At 42.1% G+C, this 18635-nt stretch overlaps 1 protein-coding gene across 4 annotated transcripts in view; it reads left to right on the top strand.

Moving 5' to 3' along the window:
• MBD5 (methyl-CpG binding domain protein 5) overlaps window positions 1-18635 on the top strand; it is a 95081-nt gene that overhangs the window by 52377 nt on the left and 24069 nt on the right. For all 4 annotated transcript variants that reach the window (XM_014941180.1, XM_014941179.1, XM_014941178.1 and 1 more), the window contains 3 exons: window positions 69-171; window positions 588-768; window positions 3948-6089. In XM_014941180.1, the coding sequence (XP_014796666.1) occupies window positions 69-171; window positions 588-768; window positions 3948-6089 (2426 nt within the window). The remainder of the gene's footprint in view (window positions 1-68; window positions 172-587; window positions 769-3947; window positions 6090-18635) is intronic.

The raw sequence follows: 18635 nt of genomic DNA, 5'->3' as shown, positions 1-18635 counted from the left end.
GTTAGAATGGCAGATAGAAGTCATGACCTATCAAATAGCTTGTATTCATCATTTCTGTTCCTTTACAGTCCCAGTGGGTCTTTATTATCCTGCTTGGAGCAGGTGAAGACTTACTTGCTGACTGATGGAACATGCAAGTGTGGCCTAGAATGTCCTCTTGTTCTTCCCAAGGTAAAAAGCATCATTTTGCATCCTTATCAGTTCTATCAGCTGATGTGCTGTGCCTTGACTTAATCTCTGTTCAGATCATGTGTATAAAATAAGCGCTATACATCCAGAGATTGACCATAAAATACAAAATGAATCTTCCCTCTGCCTTCTCCCCTCGTGGAGAAGATCTGACTTGGTTTTTGTCATGTTTTAACATTTTCCTATTAAATTGGAAACCTACCCATCTACAGCATCGTGCTAACACGTGAGAATCAGAACAAGACCCTGACTTCTATTGCATCTCTTGAGAACGCAGTCAGATACCTCTAAGAAACAGAAGTAAATTTAATTTTATGCAACATTTCTGTTTTAATTCTATTTTCGTTGAGTTTTCTGCCTACAATCATTCTTTTAAACGTTGGCATTTTTACTCTCAGGTCTTTAATTTTGATCCTGGAGCTGCTGTGAAGCAGAGAACTGCTGAAGATGTTAAAGCGGACGAAGACGTCACCAAACTATGCATCCACAAAAGGAAAATTATTGCTGTGGCTACACTTCATAAAAGCATGGAAGCACCACATCCTTCACTCGTTCTAACTAGTCCTGGTGGTGGAACAAGTGAGTATAATTACTTAATTTTAAATATATATATCATTACTCTACAGAAACACCCACCAAAAGTCTTCGGTGTCTATGAGCGCGATAGTAAACGGATTAAAGGAAAAAATAGAGGTAGTAATTAGAGAGATGTAGGTAGATAGAAAATGAGTCTAAAAAGCAGGTCATCCCAGACTAAAAGCATGATTTTCTTGGAAAAGATATCAGATTGTTCTAGACAAAGAAAATACATTAGCTCTCATCTTTTGGAACTGTAGTAATATGTCTGATATTCTGTCACATGGGAAATTAGAGAAGCAGAATAAAGTGATTATAAAGGGATTAGAATGTGGCTAAGGACTTGGCTAAATGGGAAATTGTATTGCAAGGCGGAATATACAGCTAGAGAAGATCTCCACAGTAATTTCTCAAGGATTATTTTTGGGGACCAACCTGGATTAGCATTTTAATTATCCATATCAAGGAAAACTGGGATAATTTGTTGATGGCTGAAGCTAGCCAAACAAGAGAAGATCAAAACATCTTGAAAAACTGGGGGATCACTGAGACCTGGAGTGAAAGGAAAGGTATAGCAACAAATCCTATTAATTGTAAGGTTATTCACCGGGGGACTGGTGGGGAAAAAAAAAAAAAAAAGAAAAAAAAAAAGCTATTAGCTGTAAATTATTGAGAAAGAAGACCTGGATAGAGTAGCTGATCAAAGATGGCTGTAAGTGGTACCAGATGGTGGAATGGTGCAGATCAATGTGGCTCTGGGAGAAGCAGAGGCTTTTCTCTTGGTGAACTGCAAATCCCACTTTATGAAAGAGTTTGACTTGTTCAACCTGGCAAAGAGGTGGCTGAAACGAGGTACGATTGCTGTGGGTAAAGACAGCATGAATGAAGGAGAATCAGCACCAGAAAATAAAACTACTTAAGTTAAAGGAGAAGGTTAGCACTGAAAGAAACAGCTAAAAACCAGAGTTGCATAGAAACTTCAACAGAAAATTAGCTACTTTCTAAGGATTACAAGAAAAAGTTCTGAAGTAGGCTCAAAAAATCCAAATGGTTAGGACAAAGGAGCGAAGTTACTTTTAAGACAGAGCTCAGTAAATCATAGATTCATGGAATGGTTTGGGTTGGAAGGGACCTTGAAGATCCTCAAGTTCCATACTGTGATCCATGCAACTTCTGGGAAGTGGTCCTTGATAATCTGAGGATCTTTAGCACCCCTCTATTGCTGTAATAACAGCTGGCTAATTGCTAATCCCCGATTTAAAGTGGAAAATTTTAAGGATATAAAAATAAATAGGTCAACAGTGTAAAGTTACTGATGTGCCCTGGCATTTTCAAATTGCTACATGTGATTTTAACACTTTGTTTAAATTGGTTTTTGCGATGTAATTTATGTTTTTAAAACAGCGCAATTTCCCAAATTACTATGCTTTATCCTTATTAATTCTTTTTTTTATTCTGTATGAGTAGTACCAAAATTACATTTCTGTTTTCAAAAAATTAGCAAAATGAAGGAGGCAAAACCAACTAAATATTAAGGACACAAGTCACATCTATGTGGTCTTATCTTTTCTGTTGATCAGAATTTTGTGTACTGAAGCAAAGAAGAAAATTTCCTAATAAATTGCTTTTGTAAACGAAATGTCTTCATTTATGCACACTTAATTTGACCATTTGCTTAGGTCCAGCATTCGAGGTGAGGGTTCTCCTACCTATTTTGTTTTGCAGTTCAGTCTTGAGATTTGTCCCCTAAATGAGACTTTGGTTGTATTTTGGGCAAGGTAATATGTTTGTTTCTGTCCTGATGTAGCTGGTTGAGCAAAGAGGATGAAGGCGGGATTGTCAGTGCCATCTGTCTCCTGTGGCCAGGCTGAAGGAAAGAAGGGAATTGGGTTCTTGTGAGCAGAGGAATTTAAAGGCACATCTGAATTCATTTGAACATGAAATCATTAGCTCTTTACTCAAGTTCAAGTTTGCATATTCGGGGGCTTCATGCCAAGCACTCTGAGCTCAATTACACATTCCCAGAGCAGCAAAACTGGCAGAAAGTCTGCCAGCCCCGGAGCTGCTTGTGATGGTATTCTTAAAGTAAACCATTGGGGAAAAACATATCTTTTTAAATAAAACTGACATTAGTGGGCAGAAAAGGAGAGTGGTCTTGTGCTTGTAGGAGTCTCAAAAATGGGATTTCTTGGAAATTTTTCTATTGTAGAGGGGTTCATGTGCGTGTGTGTGCAGATAACCCCAGGGCCTTTATCCTGAAACCAGCATAGAAGGTTGAGCCCCTTAAATTTAGCATCTTCACCCCAAGAAAAGGTCGTTGGAGAAGCTGCAGGTAAAGCCTTAATTTAGTAAAGAAATACAGGGCAGTTCCTAGGAACTGATTAAGTCAGAGGACTGGAACTCAGTGCCCGTGGTGCCAGGGAGTGATGTGGAGCAGCCAGAGGAGCTGCCTCCTGCCTTGCACAGCCACGGTCTCGTAGGTCTCTGCAATTAAGCGCTTGGCTGATTAGAAATCTGGGCCAAAGTCGTAATGGCACAGCTCCCCATTCATCCTCATCAGGGACAGAGTGTGGGGCAGCACCCTCTTCTCTCTGTGGCGTGGAGAAATTAGTCTCAACCCTTGATGGGCTTTTTCCTCCTGTACTCAATAGATGGTGCCAGAGGCTTCTTTTCCCCGCTCCTCCTGCCAGCCCTTCTAGCTGCAACCAAACTGGTGGTGCTGGAGGTTCAGGTCTAGGACACTGGAGATGATGGTTAGAGGGAAAAGAGAAAAGGAGGAGAGAAAAAACCCACCTTCCAGGAATTGGTGTTTCAGAAGAACCACGCTAAAATAAATTTCTGTAGGTAGCAAGTGTGCTTGAAACTTAAGAAACACAATCTTTAACGTTGTCCATATTTATGTGGTCTTTATATGGGATATTGAGCTAAAGCCTGTATTATCTGCACTATGTAGTAGGGAAGCACTCACCTTTCCAGCAACTACTTGGTGATTTTAGGTATTATATCTGTTTAGACAAAAGTTTAACTTTGGTTTTGGTGATTTTAGGTATTATATCTGTTTAGATAAAAGTTTAACCAAAAAGGCTTTCTAGCTTTCATGAGTATATTCACTCTCAGTAGTTTTGCACCGAAATGTGTGATATTGGATTTCCAAACAGTAACTGTTGTGTTTTTAACATCAGGTGCGACTCCAGTAGTTCCTACTCGAGCAGCAACTCCGAGATCAGTGAGGAATAAATCGCATGAAGGAATTACAAATTCTGTGATGCCAGAATGTAAGACTCCTTTCAAGTTGATGATAGGGGCATCTAATGCCATGGGTAGGCTTTACGTGCAAGAAATGGCTGGAAGCCAGCAACAAGAACTTCATTCTGTCTATCCCAGGCAGAGATTGGGTAGTAATGAACTTGGACAGAAGTCTCCGTATCGTGGCAGTCATGGTGGGATGCCCAGTCCAGCTTCATCAGGATCACAGATATACGGAGATGGCTCAATCTCTCCTAGGACTGACCCACTTGGAAGCCCTGATGTTTTCACAAGGAACAATCCCAATTTTCATGGAGCACCCAACTCTAGTCCTATTCACATGAACAGGACACCTCTGTCTCCACCATCAGTAATGCTACATGGTTCTCCCATACAGTCATCCTGTGCAATGGCTGGAAGGACTAATATACCTCTTTCCCCAACCTTGACCACAAAAAGCCCCGTAATGAAAAAACCCATGTGTAACTTTTCGACTGGTATGGAAATACCGCGAGCAATGTTTCACCATAAACCACCCCAAGGTCCACCCCCACCTCCTCCACCGCCTTCTTGTGCTCTTCAGAAAAAGCCATTAACATCAGAAAAGGATCCTCTCGGCATACTTGACCCTATTCCCAGCAAACCGGTGAATCAGAACCCCGTTATCATTAACCCAACTACTTTCCATTCAAATGTCCACTCTCAGGTACCCGTGATGAATGTAAGCATGCCTCCTGCTGTCGTCCCTTTGCCAAGTAACCTTCCTTTGCCAACTGTCAAACCTGGTCACATGAATCATGGCAGTCACGTTCAAAGGGTTCAGCATTCTGCTTCGACTTCCCTCTCTCCTTCCCCGGTGACGTCCCCGGTTCATATGATGGGAGCCGGGATCGGAAGGATCGAGGTTTCTCCCCAAAGATCACGTTCTTCTTCCACGTCATCAGATCATGGAAATTTCCTGCTGCCTCCAGTAGGACCACAGTCATCCTGTAGTGGTATTAAAGTTCCTCCCAGGTCCCCAAGGTCAACAATAGGGTCGCCGAGACCATCTATGCCATCTAGCCCTTCCACCAAGCATGATGGACTTAATCAATACAAGGACATCCCTAACCCATTAATTGCTGGAATGAGTAATGTATTAAATCCTCCAAACAATGCAGTTTTTTCTACTGCATCGGCTGGAAGTGGTTCATTGAAGAGTCAGCCTGGTTTGCTGGGAATGCCTTTAAATCAGATCTTGAACCAGCACAACGCTGCCTCTTTTCCAGCAAGTAGTTTACTCTCAGCAGCAGCCAAAGCACAGCTAGCAAATCAAAATAAACTTGCTGGTAACAACAATAACAGCAGTAGCAATTCTGGACCTGTTGCCACCGCTGGTGGCAACACGGAAGGACATAGCACTTTAAATACCATGTTCCCTCCTGCTGCCAACGTGCTCCTACCAACGACGGAAGGGCAGAGCGGCCGAGCAGCACTGAGAGATAAATTGATGTCTCAGCAAAAAGACCCTCTGAGAAAAAGAAAGCAGCCGACCACCACGGTGTTGAGTTTGCTGAGACAGTCTCAGTTGGACAGTTCTGGAGTTTCCAAAGCTGGATCTGATTTGATAAGAAAGCCAAGTCAAAGCTCCTTTCCCATCAGTTCTATGTCCCAGCTCCTTCAGTCCATGAGTTGTCAGAGCTCTCACATGAGCAGCAATAGTACCACCAGTTGTGGGAGCTCCAATACTGCTTTACCTTGCTCTGGTAACCAGATGCATTTTGCAGACACCAGTATGAACTCTGGCAGTCTCCAGAACTCGCTGGCACAGAGTTTACCCTTGCGAGGGGACGGTGTGCACTGCCAGAACCCAAACACTAACTTTGTCCACGGTACTAACCCGGGCACAACCAACCATCTGGCGGGTTTAATAAACCAGATGCAGGCCAGCGGGAGCTGCGGGATGCTCGCTCAGACGGGAATGGCTTTAGGAAACTCATTACATCCCAACCCACCTCAGTCCAGAATCCAGGCCTCCTCCACTCCGGTGGTACCCAACAGCATCGTTAGCAGCTGTAATCAAACGAGTCCTGAAGCAGGTATGTTCCCTTCTAAAAGGATGCTCCTGTCTTTGACCACTCGGAAATCCGCGATGGCTATTTTGAAATGGGTTCCTTTCATGTATCTTCCTTATAAATGTGAGTTTACCAATATACCAGCGTGAAAAGTCTGCCTGTTTCATGCTGATATCCAGAAATTCCAAAATAAAACAAATGAGGGGAAAAAACCCAGTGGTAGAGTAAAATACATCTCCCTTTTCCTGAACAAAATCATCTTGGCCTCCTTCCTGTTGAGAATTCTCATTTTATTAATTTCCACAGGCTCTGCATAAATAAAATCTGTGCACTTTTGTACGTACCCAGACCTCAGCTTGCCCAGATAACGTGGAGTGGGGGTTTTTTTTGCAGCACATGCTGCTACTTCAACCCTAGAACGCAATGACTGACCTGGCAGTGCATGTCCAGACCCTACGCGTGTTCTTTACTGCTTGCATTAAAGAGTTGGTGTTATCAAAGATTGGAGCAGATACCAGGAGTACAAAAGTTGACGAAATTACCCTTTTCAGGGCCAGCACGGGGGAGTGCCAAGTCTGTGTTTGCCTTTATCGGGATAATTTTGGTAATTAAATGGTTGGATAAACTGTATGTTCAGTTGGAAGAGCGGGGAGAGAGATTTCCTGGTTTATTCATCACTGAAGCCTTGGAGGGGAAGCAGGTACGCTGCTGTTCCCATCTCCGTGCTGTTTAAAGATAAAAAGGAGGCAGCTCAAAAATGTGTGTTTCATTTAACTACTACTGGTTGAGCAACATACGCGGGTTTGAAAGATGGTACCAGGTTGGTTTCTTAAGCAGCAAGAAAGCCTTCCATTTGATACTTTCAGCTTGGTTGACTTCTAGAGAAGTCTGACTTCCTCCAAGAGAGCTGTTCCTTCTTTAAAATACAGAATGGAATTCTCTACAAACTGAATTATGTAAAAATAATTTTCTATTATTATGCTGCTCACGGTTTCTGATGACTTTTAAGGGTTTCTCTCCATTCCTGGGGAAAAAAGGCCCTTTTTTTTTTTTTTCCTTAGCTGTATTGGCGGTTTGTGTCACAAGCAAGGAGCTATCAATCCTTGCCTGGCTGTTTTGCCTTGTCATGCTGACAGAGAGGAGTATTTCCTGATAGAGTCCTTCTCTTCTGAGACTTTGTACTCTCTTCTGAACAGAACAAAGGTCTGGCTTTGCCTTAGGAGCTTGCTTTCCTCTCCCTCTAAGCATTATCCAAAATCCCTTTTGCAGGAAACCTTTTGGGTTTCCACCTGTGTTGAATTCCATGGGGCTCAGTGGGATGTGTGGGTTCTTCACAGAATCACAGAATGACATGGGGTTGGAAGGGACCTCTGGAGATCATCTGGTCCAACCCCCTGCCAGAGCAGGTCCACCCTGAGCAGGTCCCACAGGAACGTGTCCAGGTGGGTTTGAATGTCTCCAGAGAAGGAGACTCCACCATCTCTCTGGGCAGCCTGTCTTCTGAATTGTCCCTGTCCACATGAAAGCTGTGAAGTTATCGCAGCATTGGGTGATGTTAACTTGCTCTCCAGGGAGCAGAAAAGACTGAATGTTATGGGAGACTCCACCATCTCTCTGGGCAGCCTATCTTCTGAATTTTCCCTGTCCACATGAAAACTGTGAAGTTATCGCAGCATTGGATGACGTTAACTTGCTCTCCAGGGAGCAGAATAGACTGAATGTTACCTGAGATAAGAGCCTGTGCACCAGCAGTTACTGCTGAGAAGCTAAGCTGTAGAAATTCACCCCATGTAAGGGGTGATATGAGATAAGAGCCTGTGCACCAGCAGTTACTGTCGAGAAGCTGAGCTGTAGGAATCACCCCATGTAAGGGGTGATCCTGAGGTCCACCTGAGTGGTGATCAGGGTGGAAAAGGCTGAAGATTCCTGCATGAAATTCAGACTGGAACCAATTAACAGAAGCTTTACATAGCATAAAAGTTATCAATAAAAGATTGCTTAGCCATCAAAGTGGGCTTCTAAGAATGAGAATAGAAGTTCATCCCCATGAGGGATCTTCTTGTTCCTGTGCCATCGCCTTGACCCAGCCATGCTTTGGTGTGGTGGCACCTGGGTCCACTTGAGAAGGTGGCCTACGGGTGGGTGGCGTGGCTTGTCCTCGTTCCTATATTAATTAATCAGAGCCTTTCCTTGTATGGCCAGTCCTGGTCTCCAGGCAAGCTGAATTTCTTCCCAGGAAGGCAAATGCAACAGAACAAATCTGTGATGTGTCAAAGCCCCAAGAAGAAAGGTTTCAACAGAAATGGCCAATTCAGTTCTCATCAATATAGGAATAGAAAGATGTCTATAACCCGCCTGGAAACTTCTCTTCTGCTGTGGTATTTCTAATGCCCTGGAGATAACAGGTAGAATTATAGCAATATAATTATAGGGCTTTAAACCGATACTTTTTTCCTTATCTAAAAGATAAATAGCAGTTCTGTGTAGGCAATAACTAGAAAGGTTTGAATATGTTCTGTTCCTCGCTGCTGAAGGCGATTGTTTCTTTAGTTTTGACGCTTGCAAAATATGCACAACCTGCATTTAATTACTTTATTAAGTAGTTAAATGTTATTAACAGGCCTAGAAACCTGTTTTCTTCTTTAAGATGAAATTTCAGGTTCTGTTATCTTTGTGTTATTCCCAGGGGCAAGGCCCAAAAAATAGCATGTAAACCTTCATCCATCATTGTGTGGAGTCATCGCGGCAGCGTGGGGCTCGGGCGCAAGATTTAAATCTAATCCATGGCTGGAAAAATCCAGATAGGGACATTTTTTGTATTTGCAGGAGAACAGAAGCATTATTCCTGTGAAACAAGTGTGAAATGTGGAGTATGTTGCGTTAATAATAACCTTAAAAATAATAGTTACCAGTGTGCATTCAGTTATGTAGACAAAAAAAAGATAAGAGATATATTGTGAATTATTCTGTGTTATTCTGCACAGCAGGTTGATAGTTTTGATGGATGGAGCTAAGCAGAGTCATAAATGCCACGTGAGCAGTTTAGCTGAGTAAGATTTCTTCGGGAAACTCCTCTGAGTTTGTGGCTTTTTTCTTTTTTTGCTTTGTTTTTAAGTATTTTAATTGCTAAATCTGTTTTCTGTGCCAGCATTCAGAATAGCTACTAATCAGAAAATAGTTCCTGAGAGAAAAAATACTGAGAATCCCCACAATTAGATAGCTGGTTATTGCCTAAGCTTTTAATTATATTTTAACCACATGGACCAAGTTTTCTTATTCTAGCTTTTGTTTTCTTCTTCTTCCGCAGATAACATCTTTAGTGTCCAGGTAATTTTCAGTATGAGAGTGGTGGAATTAAAGATGAATAAATACAAAAATAAAAGTTTGTGTTGTTGCACTAGAAACCTTTTGTAGTTTTCCAAGTTTAAACCCCTGAAAACCAGTTATGCTCAATTAATTTTTATTAACGATTGCAGTCTCTCAGTTCTGTGGTATTTGGGTTGCAAACACCATTTAATAAGGAGAAGGTAGCAGTGGGTCTGTATAGAGTATTTAGGGCTATTCCTTTGAAAAGAGTCCCTTTTCAGCCAGGAGACTGGATTCTAGGCTCAAGTGATGGGACAGATGAAAACAAGTGAAACATATTGCACCTCTGAGGAGAAAGACCTAGGAGTCCTGGTGGACAAGAGGATGCCCATGAGCCAGCAATGTGCCTTTGTGGCCAAGAAGGCCAATGGCATCCTTGGGGGGCATCAGAAGAGTGTGGCCAGTGTGTGCTCTGCCCTGGGGAGGCCTCATCTGGAGCACTGGGTCCAGTTCTGGGCTCCCCAGTTCCAGAAGGACAGGGAACTGCTGGAGAGGGGACAGCAGAGGCTACAGAGATGATGAGGGGTCTGGAGCATCTCTCTGATGAGGAGAGGCTGAGGGACTTGGGTCTCTTTAGTCTGGAGAAGAGAAGGCTGAGGGGGGATCTGATCAACACCTATAAATACTTCAAGGGTGGGTGTCAGGAGGATGGGGCCAGGCTTTTTTCAGTGGTGCCCAGGGACAGGACAAGAGGCAACGGGCACAAACTTGAATGTAGGAAGTTCCATCTAAACTTGAGGAGGAACTTCTTTGCTGTGAGGGTGGCAGAGCCCTGGCAGAGGCTGCCCAGAGAGGTGGTGGAGTCTCCTTCTCTGTAGACATTCCAAACCTCCCTGGACATGTTCCTGTGGGACCTGCTCTGGGTGGACCTGCTCTGTCAGGGGGTTGGACTAGATGATCTCCAGAGGTCCCTTCTAACCCCATGTCATTCTGTGATTCTGTGATATTAGGGAGTAAAAGCTCTCTACAGCTGATAAGGGGAATCAAGGGAACAAATATAACAACCGTAGTGAATTGAACTAAAGTTGATGAGTTGTCTCAAATATCAGAACATCAGAAATACGAGAAACTCTAGGTCAAGGAGTTTAGTAGTGACAAGTAAAGGGCAGATTTGCCAAGCAATGGCTATATCCATAGACTCAGACCAGTAATTTTTACTGGTGAATTTTACAGAATGGAAAAAAATACAATATAATCAAATAAGGAAGAGCACATAGCCACAGCACCTATCCCATTCAGACAGAATTGATTTTAATACAGCCAAGTACAGTGTAATATAATTGGGAACGGACCATTGCCTTGGAAAACAGTAGCTCAAAGAGTTTTAGGAGGCTTTGATTTAATAGACATAGTGCAAACAAGTCGAAGTGAAGCGGTCAGGGATTGTCTTCTTGCAGAATCAGAAATTATCTTGTCGAAAGTCATATTGCAGCTCAGAGAAAAGTTATTTTCAAATAATTTTTGAATTATGTGGGGAAAAAAATTTCAAATTGTTGCCTTTGTTGTGGTTTTTTTTTTTTTCCTTATCAGCAGCACGAGGGGAACGGGTCCCAGTTCTTTGCCATTTGTAATGTTTCATTTCCTCTTGCTTTATGCCTGTAGCACGAAGCTGTGTCTCCCGAGGAGTGAATTGCTTTAGTCCAACTAAAGGATTTATCCTTAATCTAGGTGAAAAAAAACAATGAAAAAGTATAAAGAGTTACATGAATAAAAGGTTAAATGTACTATTGGATGTAGTGATGGTCAACAACATCATGTAGGTGCTTGCTTCTCTGAAAATGGTCTTTCCTGTGCATCAAAGATGGGGTATTTTAGAATATATCACATTAAACTTGCACAAAGTGGCACATTCTAGTATGGGAACTCCTGGATGTGCTCCACAAAATGACTTTTATATACCATGGAATTACAAAATCGGTGGAACTTTTTGACATTAAATTCAGAAGAGTAGCTGGTTGGCATCCTTGTGATGTCTGAGAAAAGCTTCTTACTAAGCTTAAATAACTCCTAGACAGGATGCCAACCAGCTACTCTTCTAATTATAAAGCCAGTTCAAATGTTCTATTAATTCTGGATTTCAGTGTCTATATAAACATACAGAGGGACTTTTCTCTGGTGGGGAGGATGGATGTGATTATAAGGAATGACATTTATTTAAAATCTGGCGCTGATTTTCAACATTCTACCTTATTTTCCTTTGTTACTATTTTGGGGAGACAAAAGTTATTATTATCCTGTTCAAATGAGAGCTGTAAAGAGTGGGGGAAATGTTATATGTGAAGAATAAGATTTCCAAATATGAGATGTGTGGTCAAGTCTGCTCCCTACCCTGCTATTGAAATGAATATTCTCATTTATTTGCTCTTTTTAACTCTTGGTAGAAGATTTATGCACAAACCCGCTGTCATTTTCTGAATGTAAAGGAATCACTGACTTCCTAGGCATAAGCATTTGTATTAGGTAAAACTTAATCATTAACATGATAGAGTTTTATACAGCTGGTGTAAACATACTTGCTACCAGGAGGTTTACAATAGAGGAAAAATTTGGAAGTGGAATAGAGTTTTCTTTTCAAATTACCTCTATTTATGAATGTTTATTGTTAGCAAGTGCTTGCAAATTGGAAAAACTTAGGAATCAGCTCAATCTCTACTTAATTAACTTGGTTGTTTAGTAATGGGAGCTGAAATGAGTAAGCCTCTAATTTTAGTAGAAGTGGAAAAGGGAAATAGAAGAATAATTTATTTATAGCTGTAGCAGACATGTTACACTGGTTGAGTTTGGGCGAGTGAAGATCAGAAACCATAAAATCACAGAACGGTTGGGTTGGAAGGGACCTTAAAGAACATCCAATGCCACCCCCTGCCCTGGGCAGGGACACCTCCCACCACACCAGGTTGCTCCAAGCCCCCTCCAACCTGGCCTTGAACCTCTCCAGGGATGGGGCAGCCACAGCTTCTCGGGGCAACCTGGGCCAAGGTCTCACCACCCTCACAGCAAAGAAGTTCTTCCTAATATCTAATCCAAATCTACTCTATTTCAGTTTAAAACCATTACCCCTTGTTCTATGGCTTCTCTCCCTGGTAATATTAACAGAGTGTTGGCTTGTTGAGGGTTACAGTGGGATTCTGTTCCACTTCTCCCACATCCTGGGGCATGAGGCTCTTCCATGAAAGGTGTGCAGCTACATAGACTTAAGCATTGCCATGACATCCTTCATCCTTGTCTTTGATCTTGATGCCATCAGTGTATATTGGCCAAACTCTTGTTTGGGGCCCTTCAGGCACTGTCCTGTCCAGTTTGTGAATCGCGGTGGTGTTGTCTCTGAGATAAATACCAAGATTAAAAGTTCACCTCTGGTTACCAAGCACGTCGCTTGCTTAGACACACAGCTTGCGTTTTCCTTGTGATGTTTTGCTGCTTATAATTTGATTTTCCTGGTAACTTGCAGTCTCTTAGTTAACCAGAAACTTATCTGATTAGTGCTTTAACTGCCATACATTTTTCTAGGAATTTATAGTAATAAAAGTTAGAGGATTTGCAAAAAATAATAGTAAAATAATAGAATGGTTTGAGTTGGAAGGGACCTTAAAGATCATTGAGTTCCAACCCCGGGCCATGGGCAGGGACACCTCCCACCAGACCAGGTTGCTCCAAGCCCCCTCCAACCTGGTCTTGAACAATGCAGAAAGATTAGTCTTATTTTATTAAAAGTATGATTGTGAAGAAAAACTGAATTAATTAGATGGGATTTCCCATGCATATTTAGCTCTCCACATCTTCTGAAAATATTCTGAAGCAGAACCAGTGGGCAATGGCAAAACTTGCTGGAGGGTGGAGTGGGGGCTACTGAAAGGAATAATGCATTTTACTGAATTTTTAGTTTCCCAAATTAGCAATAAAATGTTTTATCTCACCTGCAGTGTATCTCTGTGATGACAGAATGATACAGGACGAGATGAGACTAAGTGCTAACACTGAGTAAATGCTGAAAGACCTTCCTTTGTGTGTATGCTGTGGGTTTGGCAGGTTTTTTACTAAAAGACCAAATCTACTGCTTTCTGTAACAACTAAGCACAAAGGAGTAGTTTTCCCAAAGTAATTTTAAAAACAGCAGTGTTGGTAAAAGATAGAAGTCAGAAGAGACAGGGGCCAGGAGAAGAGCCAAGACTGAAGTTTAGTCAGGTATTTTTTTAAAACAACCCTTATTTTAAGGACTTCTATTGTCCTAGCAACACATTTGAGCTTTTTGCCCTTCCCTCAAAATTTTGACAGACTCATTTTTGGCTAAGTCACTTTTCAGAAGATGCAGAGGCTGAGTGCTGTAGTCCTCTGGGATTTTCACCCTTAAAATAATCTGTTCAAGCAAGAGTTTGAAAACCACTCTTAAGAACAGGGCCAGCATTACAGCTGTTTTGTTGCAAGTGGAAAAAAATTATATGATTGATATCTGTAGTAATGGGCTCAGCTGCTACAGTGATAAGCCTGATGTTATGGACAGGCAGTTTAATCTGTTTCACAGGAGAAGACATTCCGTGTGGATGGAGTGGTGTATATGAGTGTTGTGCACCCTCAGTAAGTTCCCAGATGACACCAAGTTGGGTGGGATGTTGATCTGCTGGAGGGTGGAAAGGCTTTGCAGAGGGATCTGGACAGGCTGGATGGGTGGGCCCAGGCCAATGGGATGAGGTTGACCAAGGCCAAGTGCCAGGTCCTGCCCTTGGGTGCCACCAGCCCCCTGCAGCGCTCCAGGCTGGGGGCAGAGGGGCTGGAGCTGCCTGGCAGAAAAGGACCTGGGGGTGTTGGTCACCAGTCGGCTGAACAGGAGCCAGCAGTGTGCCCAGGTGGACAAGAAGGCCACTGGTATTCTGGCCTAGATCAGGAACAGCATGGGGAGTAGGACCCAAGAGGTGATGGTCCCCCTGTACTGGGCACTGGTGAGGCCCCACCTCGAGGGCTGTGTCCAGTTTTGGGCCCCTCACCACAAAAAAGACCTTGAGGGGCTGGAGCGAGTCCAGAGAAGAGCAACGGAGCTGGTGAGGGGTCTGGAGCACAAGTCTGGTGAGGAGAGGCTGAGGGAGCTGGGGGGGTTCAGCCTGGAGAAAAGGAGGCTGAGGGGAGACCTTCTCACTCTCTCCAACTCCCTGAAAGGAGGGTGTAGCCAGGGGGGGTCGGTCTCTTCTCCCAAGGAACAGGCCATGGGACAAGAGGAAATGGCCCCAAGTTGCACCAGGGGAGGTTCAGGTTGGATATCAGGAAAAAATTTTATGCTGAAAGGGTTATGAAGCCTTGGAATGGGCTTCCCAGGGAAGGGGTTGAGGCACCATCCCTGGAGGTATTTAAAAGCCAGGTTGACATAGCGCTCAGTGACATGGTTTAGTGATGGGTTTTATCAGAGTGAGGTTGATGGTTGGACTGGATGATCTTAAAGGTCCCTTCCAACCTGGATGATTCTGTGAGAGGATTCAGGATTTTAACTGGTTCTGCTGGGCCCAGAGGGATGTTTTATTGATTTGTCCGTTGTTAGTGATGTCTCCAGGGAGCGCCCCATCTCGATAAGGAGAACGACTGACAGGAGCTGGCGGGTAACAGCTGAGTTATGGTTTCTTTGGAATTGAAAGCGCTGTAATAAATGTGATACCAGGTCAATATCTTAAATGTTTTCCATTCCAAAAAGAAAATAGAGAATATAATTATAAAAACATATAAGTCTTGGTTCTAAGTTCATAGATAAGTGATCAAATGCGTAGTTAAAGCAGGAACGTGTTGTCTCAAACTTTTAAGGAATATGAACTTCCATCAGCAATTATAATTGTGTGAAAGGTAACACTCTTGAAATCACTAATTTAAAAATATCGCCACTGATGCAAACTATGTGTTTGTCTCTCTAAGTTGATATTAATTCTTATTTGATACTAGTATTGCAGTAGCTTCTGTAGGCCTCGAGCATGGATTGGTGACCCCATGCAGCAAAAAGTGCCCAAACCACTTGAGATCTAGTAGTAATTACAGGGCCTAATGATCTTTTGTACTTTCACACCTTTGTAACCTCAGGGAAATGCAGTGGAACTGTCCTGTCTCTGCTCCTGCTGGATCTTTTTGGAAGGAGTCCTGCAGGTTTCTTCTGTAAGAGCTGCCAAGTTTCACCCTCAGAGGGGATGGGAGCGGTGGAGGGTTTGGCAAGAAGTTCTTTACGTGACCAAGGACTTGAACGTGGATTTCTGACACGGGTTTCAAAAACTTAGAATGTTCTAAATCTAAAAAGCAATAAAGAAAATATGAAATAAAGTTAGCTGCATTCTTATTGAATGTGCAAAAAAAGTAAGAATTGAGGTGTTATGTATAACATCTCTTTGTTTTCAGCTCTTAAAATGTTTTAGATATTCATGTTTCCTGAGTACTTAATACACCTGTCTTAATGGTTATTTTTATTCTACAAATTCTGGCAATGTACTGTTGAGACTATTGAAATATTAGAATACATAATGGCTAGTTTCCTATAGAGAAATGCATTGTAAAATATTATTTCTATTGTAATTTTCTAATTGGTATATTTAAGTGCAGTTTTTTTGGAAAATACGTGTATAGTTAACATTCTTAAATTTGGTAGAAGTACTTTTAGTATCTATGAAGACTACAATTGTTTGCATTCAGTTTGAATTGTTTGGTGTATAAGGAAGCATTAATCACAGTATCTGAAGTCATTACTGCTCCTACGTGTTCTTCTGCAGACAATTCTGCTGCTGCAGAAGAAATGATATATGAGTTTGGACTGTTCCCTTTTGTTTAGTTTGAAATCAATAGCTCAAACCCAACTTTTCTTTGAGGACAGCTGTTGAAGCTTCTTGTACCAGTCTTCATATTGTTCAAATCTTAATACTATTTAAAATCAGGACTCAAGATAGAGCTCTGGCTGTATCGTGCCATCCCAACAGCGTATGTGTACCTATGTGCTCCTGTCTTCTCGTGGTAGGACAACGCTGAGATATGAACAATAAATACCTTCCACTCTGATTTCTTTAAGTGACCTGAACAAGTGAATCCTCTCAAACACAATCTGATTTCATAATATCTTCTTAAGGAAACCTGTCAAGCAATACTTTAAAAAAAGGAATGCAGGTAGAATTCACAAAAGAAAATAAGCTTTCTTTAAAAAAAATTCATAAATGAAATGCTACAGCACAAAATGTAATATTTTTAAAAAATGTATATCCCATTGTCTATGCATTTATTTACTTCCAAAACATTTATTTGACCCTCTAAGAGAGCAATAGAGGTATTTTTTGGCATTCTGGGTATTTCTTCTCACTGCATGACAAAGATGGTTCCTTTTTCTCAACAACTGGCAAAAGGACTTTTGGCAGATGTCTGCCGGAGCTGGAGGCCAGCATTCATCTTGGGCTTTTATGGCTTTTAGTCTAACTCCTTCATCTTTTTTTCATTCTGCTTTTACTCTTAAGAGCTTCTGATTATTAAGGACTGTTATTTACTGAGCCGACATGCACGATACCTTGTGTTTCCAGGATTCAAAATACCATGTTCTTATGAAACTTGGAATCAAACTTGTGATTTCCTTTTAGCTTTCAACTCCCATTCGTGTTTCTCATCAAAAGCCTCCTGACTGTCACCTTGGAGCCTGGATATGGTAATAACCAACCATTTCATGGTGGAGTTTTGGGTGAGCTGTCACACATGTTGAGACTCTTTGGTGCTGTGGTGCATCTTCTTTTCTTCTGGCTGTCATCCTTCTCCAGGCCCAATGGAAATGCAGGTGGTCAGGACCACAGTCCTGTTTTCCCTACAGTGCCGCTGGTCAAGGCAGCTTGTTTGCATAGGGATCTGTTTTCAGCTGATGTCCACCATGTGGTTTCCACTGTCAATCCTGCCCTCTTTGAAAATTCTAGTAAATACAACGTATAGTTAGAGGGGGCTTGGAGCAACCTGGTCTGGTGGGAGGTGTCCCTGCCCAGGGCAGGGGGTTGGAACTCGATGATCTTTAAGGTTCCTTCCGACCCAAACCATTCTATGTTTCTGCTCTTGTACTCACAGTGTCGTTGCTTTGATGAGGCATCTTAGGTTTATTGTGCTGTTTTGGAGAATTTCACGTCTTCACACTGCCGATACCGGGTATCACTTTCTTGTTGCACCTGGTCTTCTCAGTAGTCAAAAAGACAGGACTACTCATTGTCATCCTGGATCTTGGAGATTTCTTGTTGAAACTAGGGAAGGATGGTTCAGAGGGTTCTCTGAGGGCTTTTGTGGTCCTCTCAGAGGAAGATGGAATTCTGCACTTTGTTGATGCAGCACTATCAATCACAATTATGGACATTATACCTCTTCTATAAAGGGGAAAAAAATAATTCAGATCTTCTCTTTTGGATTGGGGCCAAACGTTCAGAAGATGTCTAGCAGCACTATATTTTAATGAGAATGGGTGTGCGTGCATTTCTTCATCTGGAATATTGACTTGTTGGAGATGGTATTCTGGAAAGGATCCAGAAATCATATTCTGGTGATTCAGTCTGTTGCTGGACATAGATTTGTCCCAGAATGCAGTTGTAAATATTGTATTAGCTCCTACCCAATTCAGGACTTTCCTACACCGGTTCCTACTGTGTCTCTCTGTGAGGCAGGTTTAACAGAAGCTGATTTTTCTTTTCCTGCTGAAGTCTGGCTGCTCATCGCCTCTTCCACTCCCAAACTTCTCAAGTCTGGATTGAAATAAGGACATATTTCCTTCCTCCTACTCAGAATTCATCAAGATTGATTTTTTTTTCCCCAGTCGCAATTAATTAATTGCCTAAGTAACCTGGAGAAGGGGCAAGTGTTGAATGCGTTCTAGACCTCTCAGGTTGGATCTCCAGAAGATGGTTTGATGGGGGATAGAAATCAGTGTTTGGCAAAGTGTTTGGCAAAAACTTCTCAACAATTTTACAAGTTTGAGATTTACTTCATACCAGATACTCTTCCATGTGGTCATTTACCTGAGTGGAATGGAAAATAGGATCATAAATAAATTAGAAACGGAGATTAGGTCCTCTGGAAAATACCAAAATTAGATTTTCTGTTCATGAGAGCTCTATAAATAGAATAGTTGTCTCACATCTGAATTAAAAATCTATCCATGTGCTGCTTAACACATAGAATATGATTTCTACCAGCGAGGGAAGACTCTCCCAGCCACCGAGGGAAAAGCTTGTGTAT

The sequence above is a fragment of the Calidris pugnax genome, unplaced genomic scaffold (genome assembly GCF_001431845.1).
Source record: "Calidris pugnax isolate Ruff unplaced genomic scaffold, ASM143184v1 scaffold60, whole genome shotgun sequence".
NCBI lineage: Eukaryota > Metazoa > Chordata > Aves > Charadriiformes > Scolopacidae > Calidris > Calidris pugnax.
Note: the sequence above shows the minus strand (reverse complement) of the source record. Positions and strands in the feature narration are given on the sequence as shown.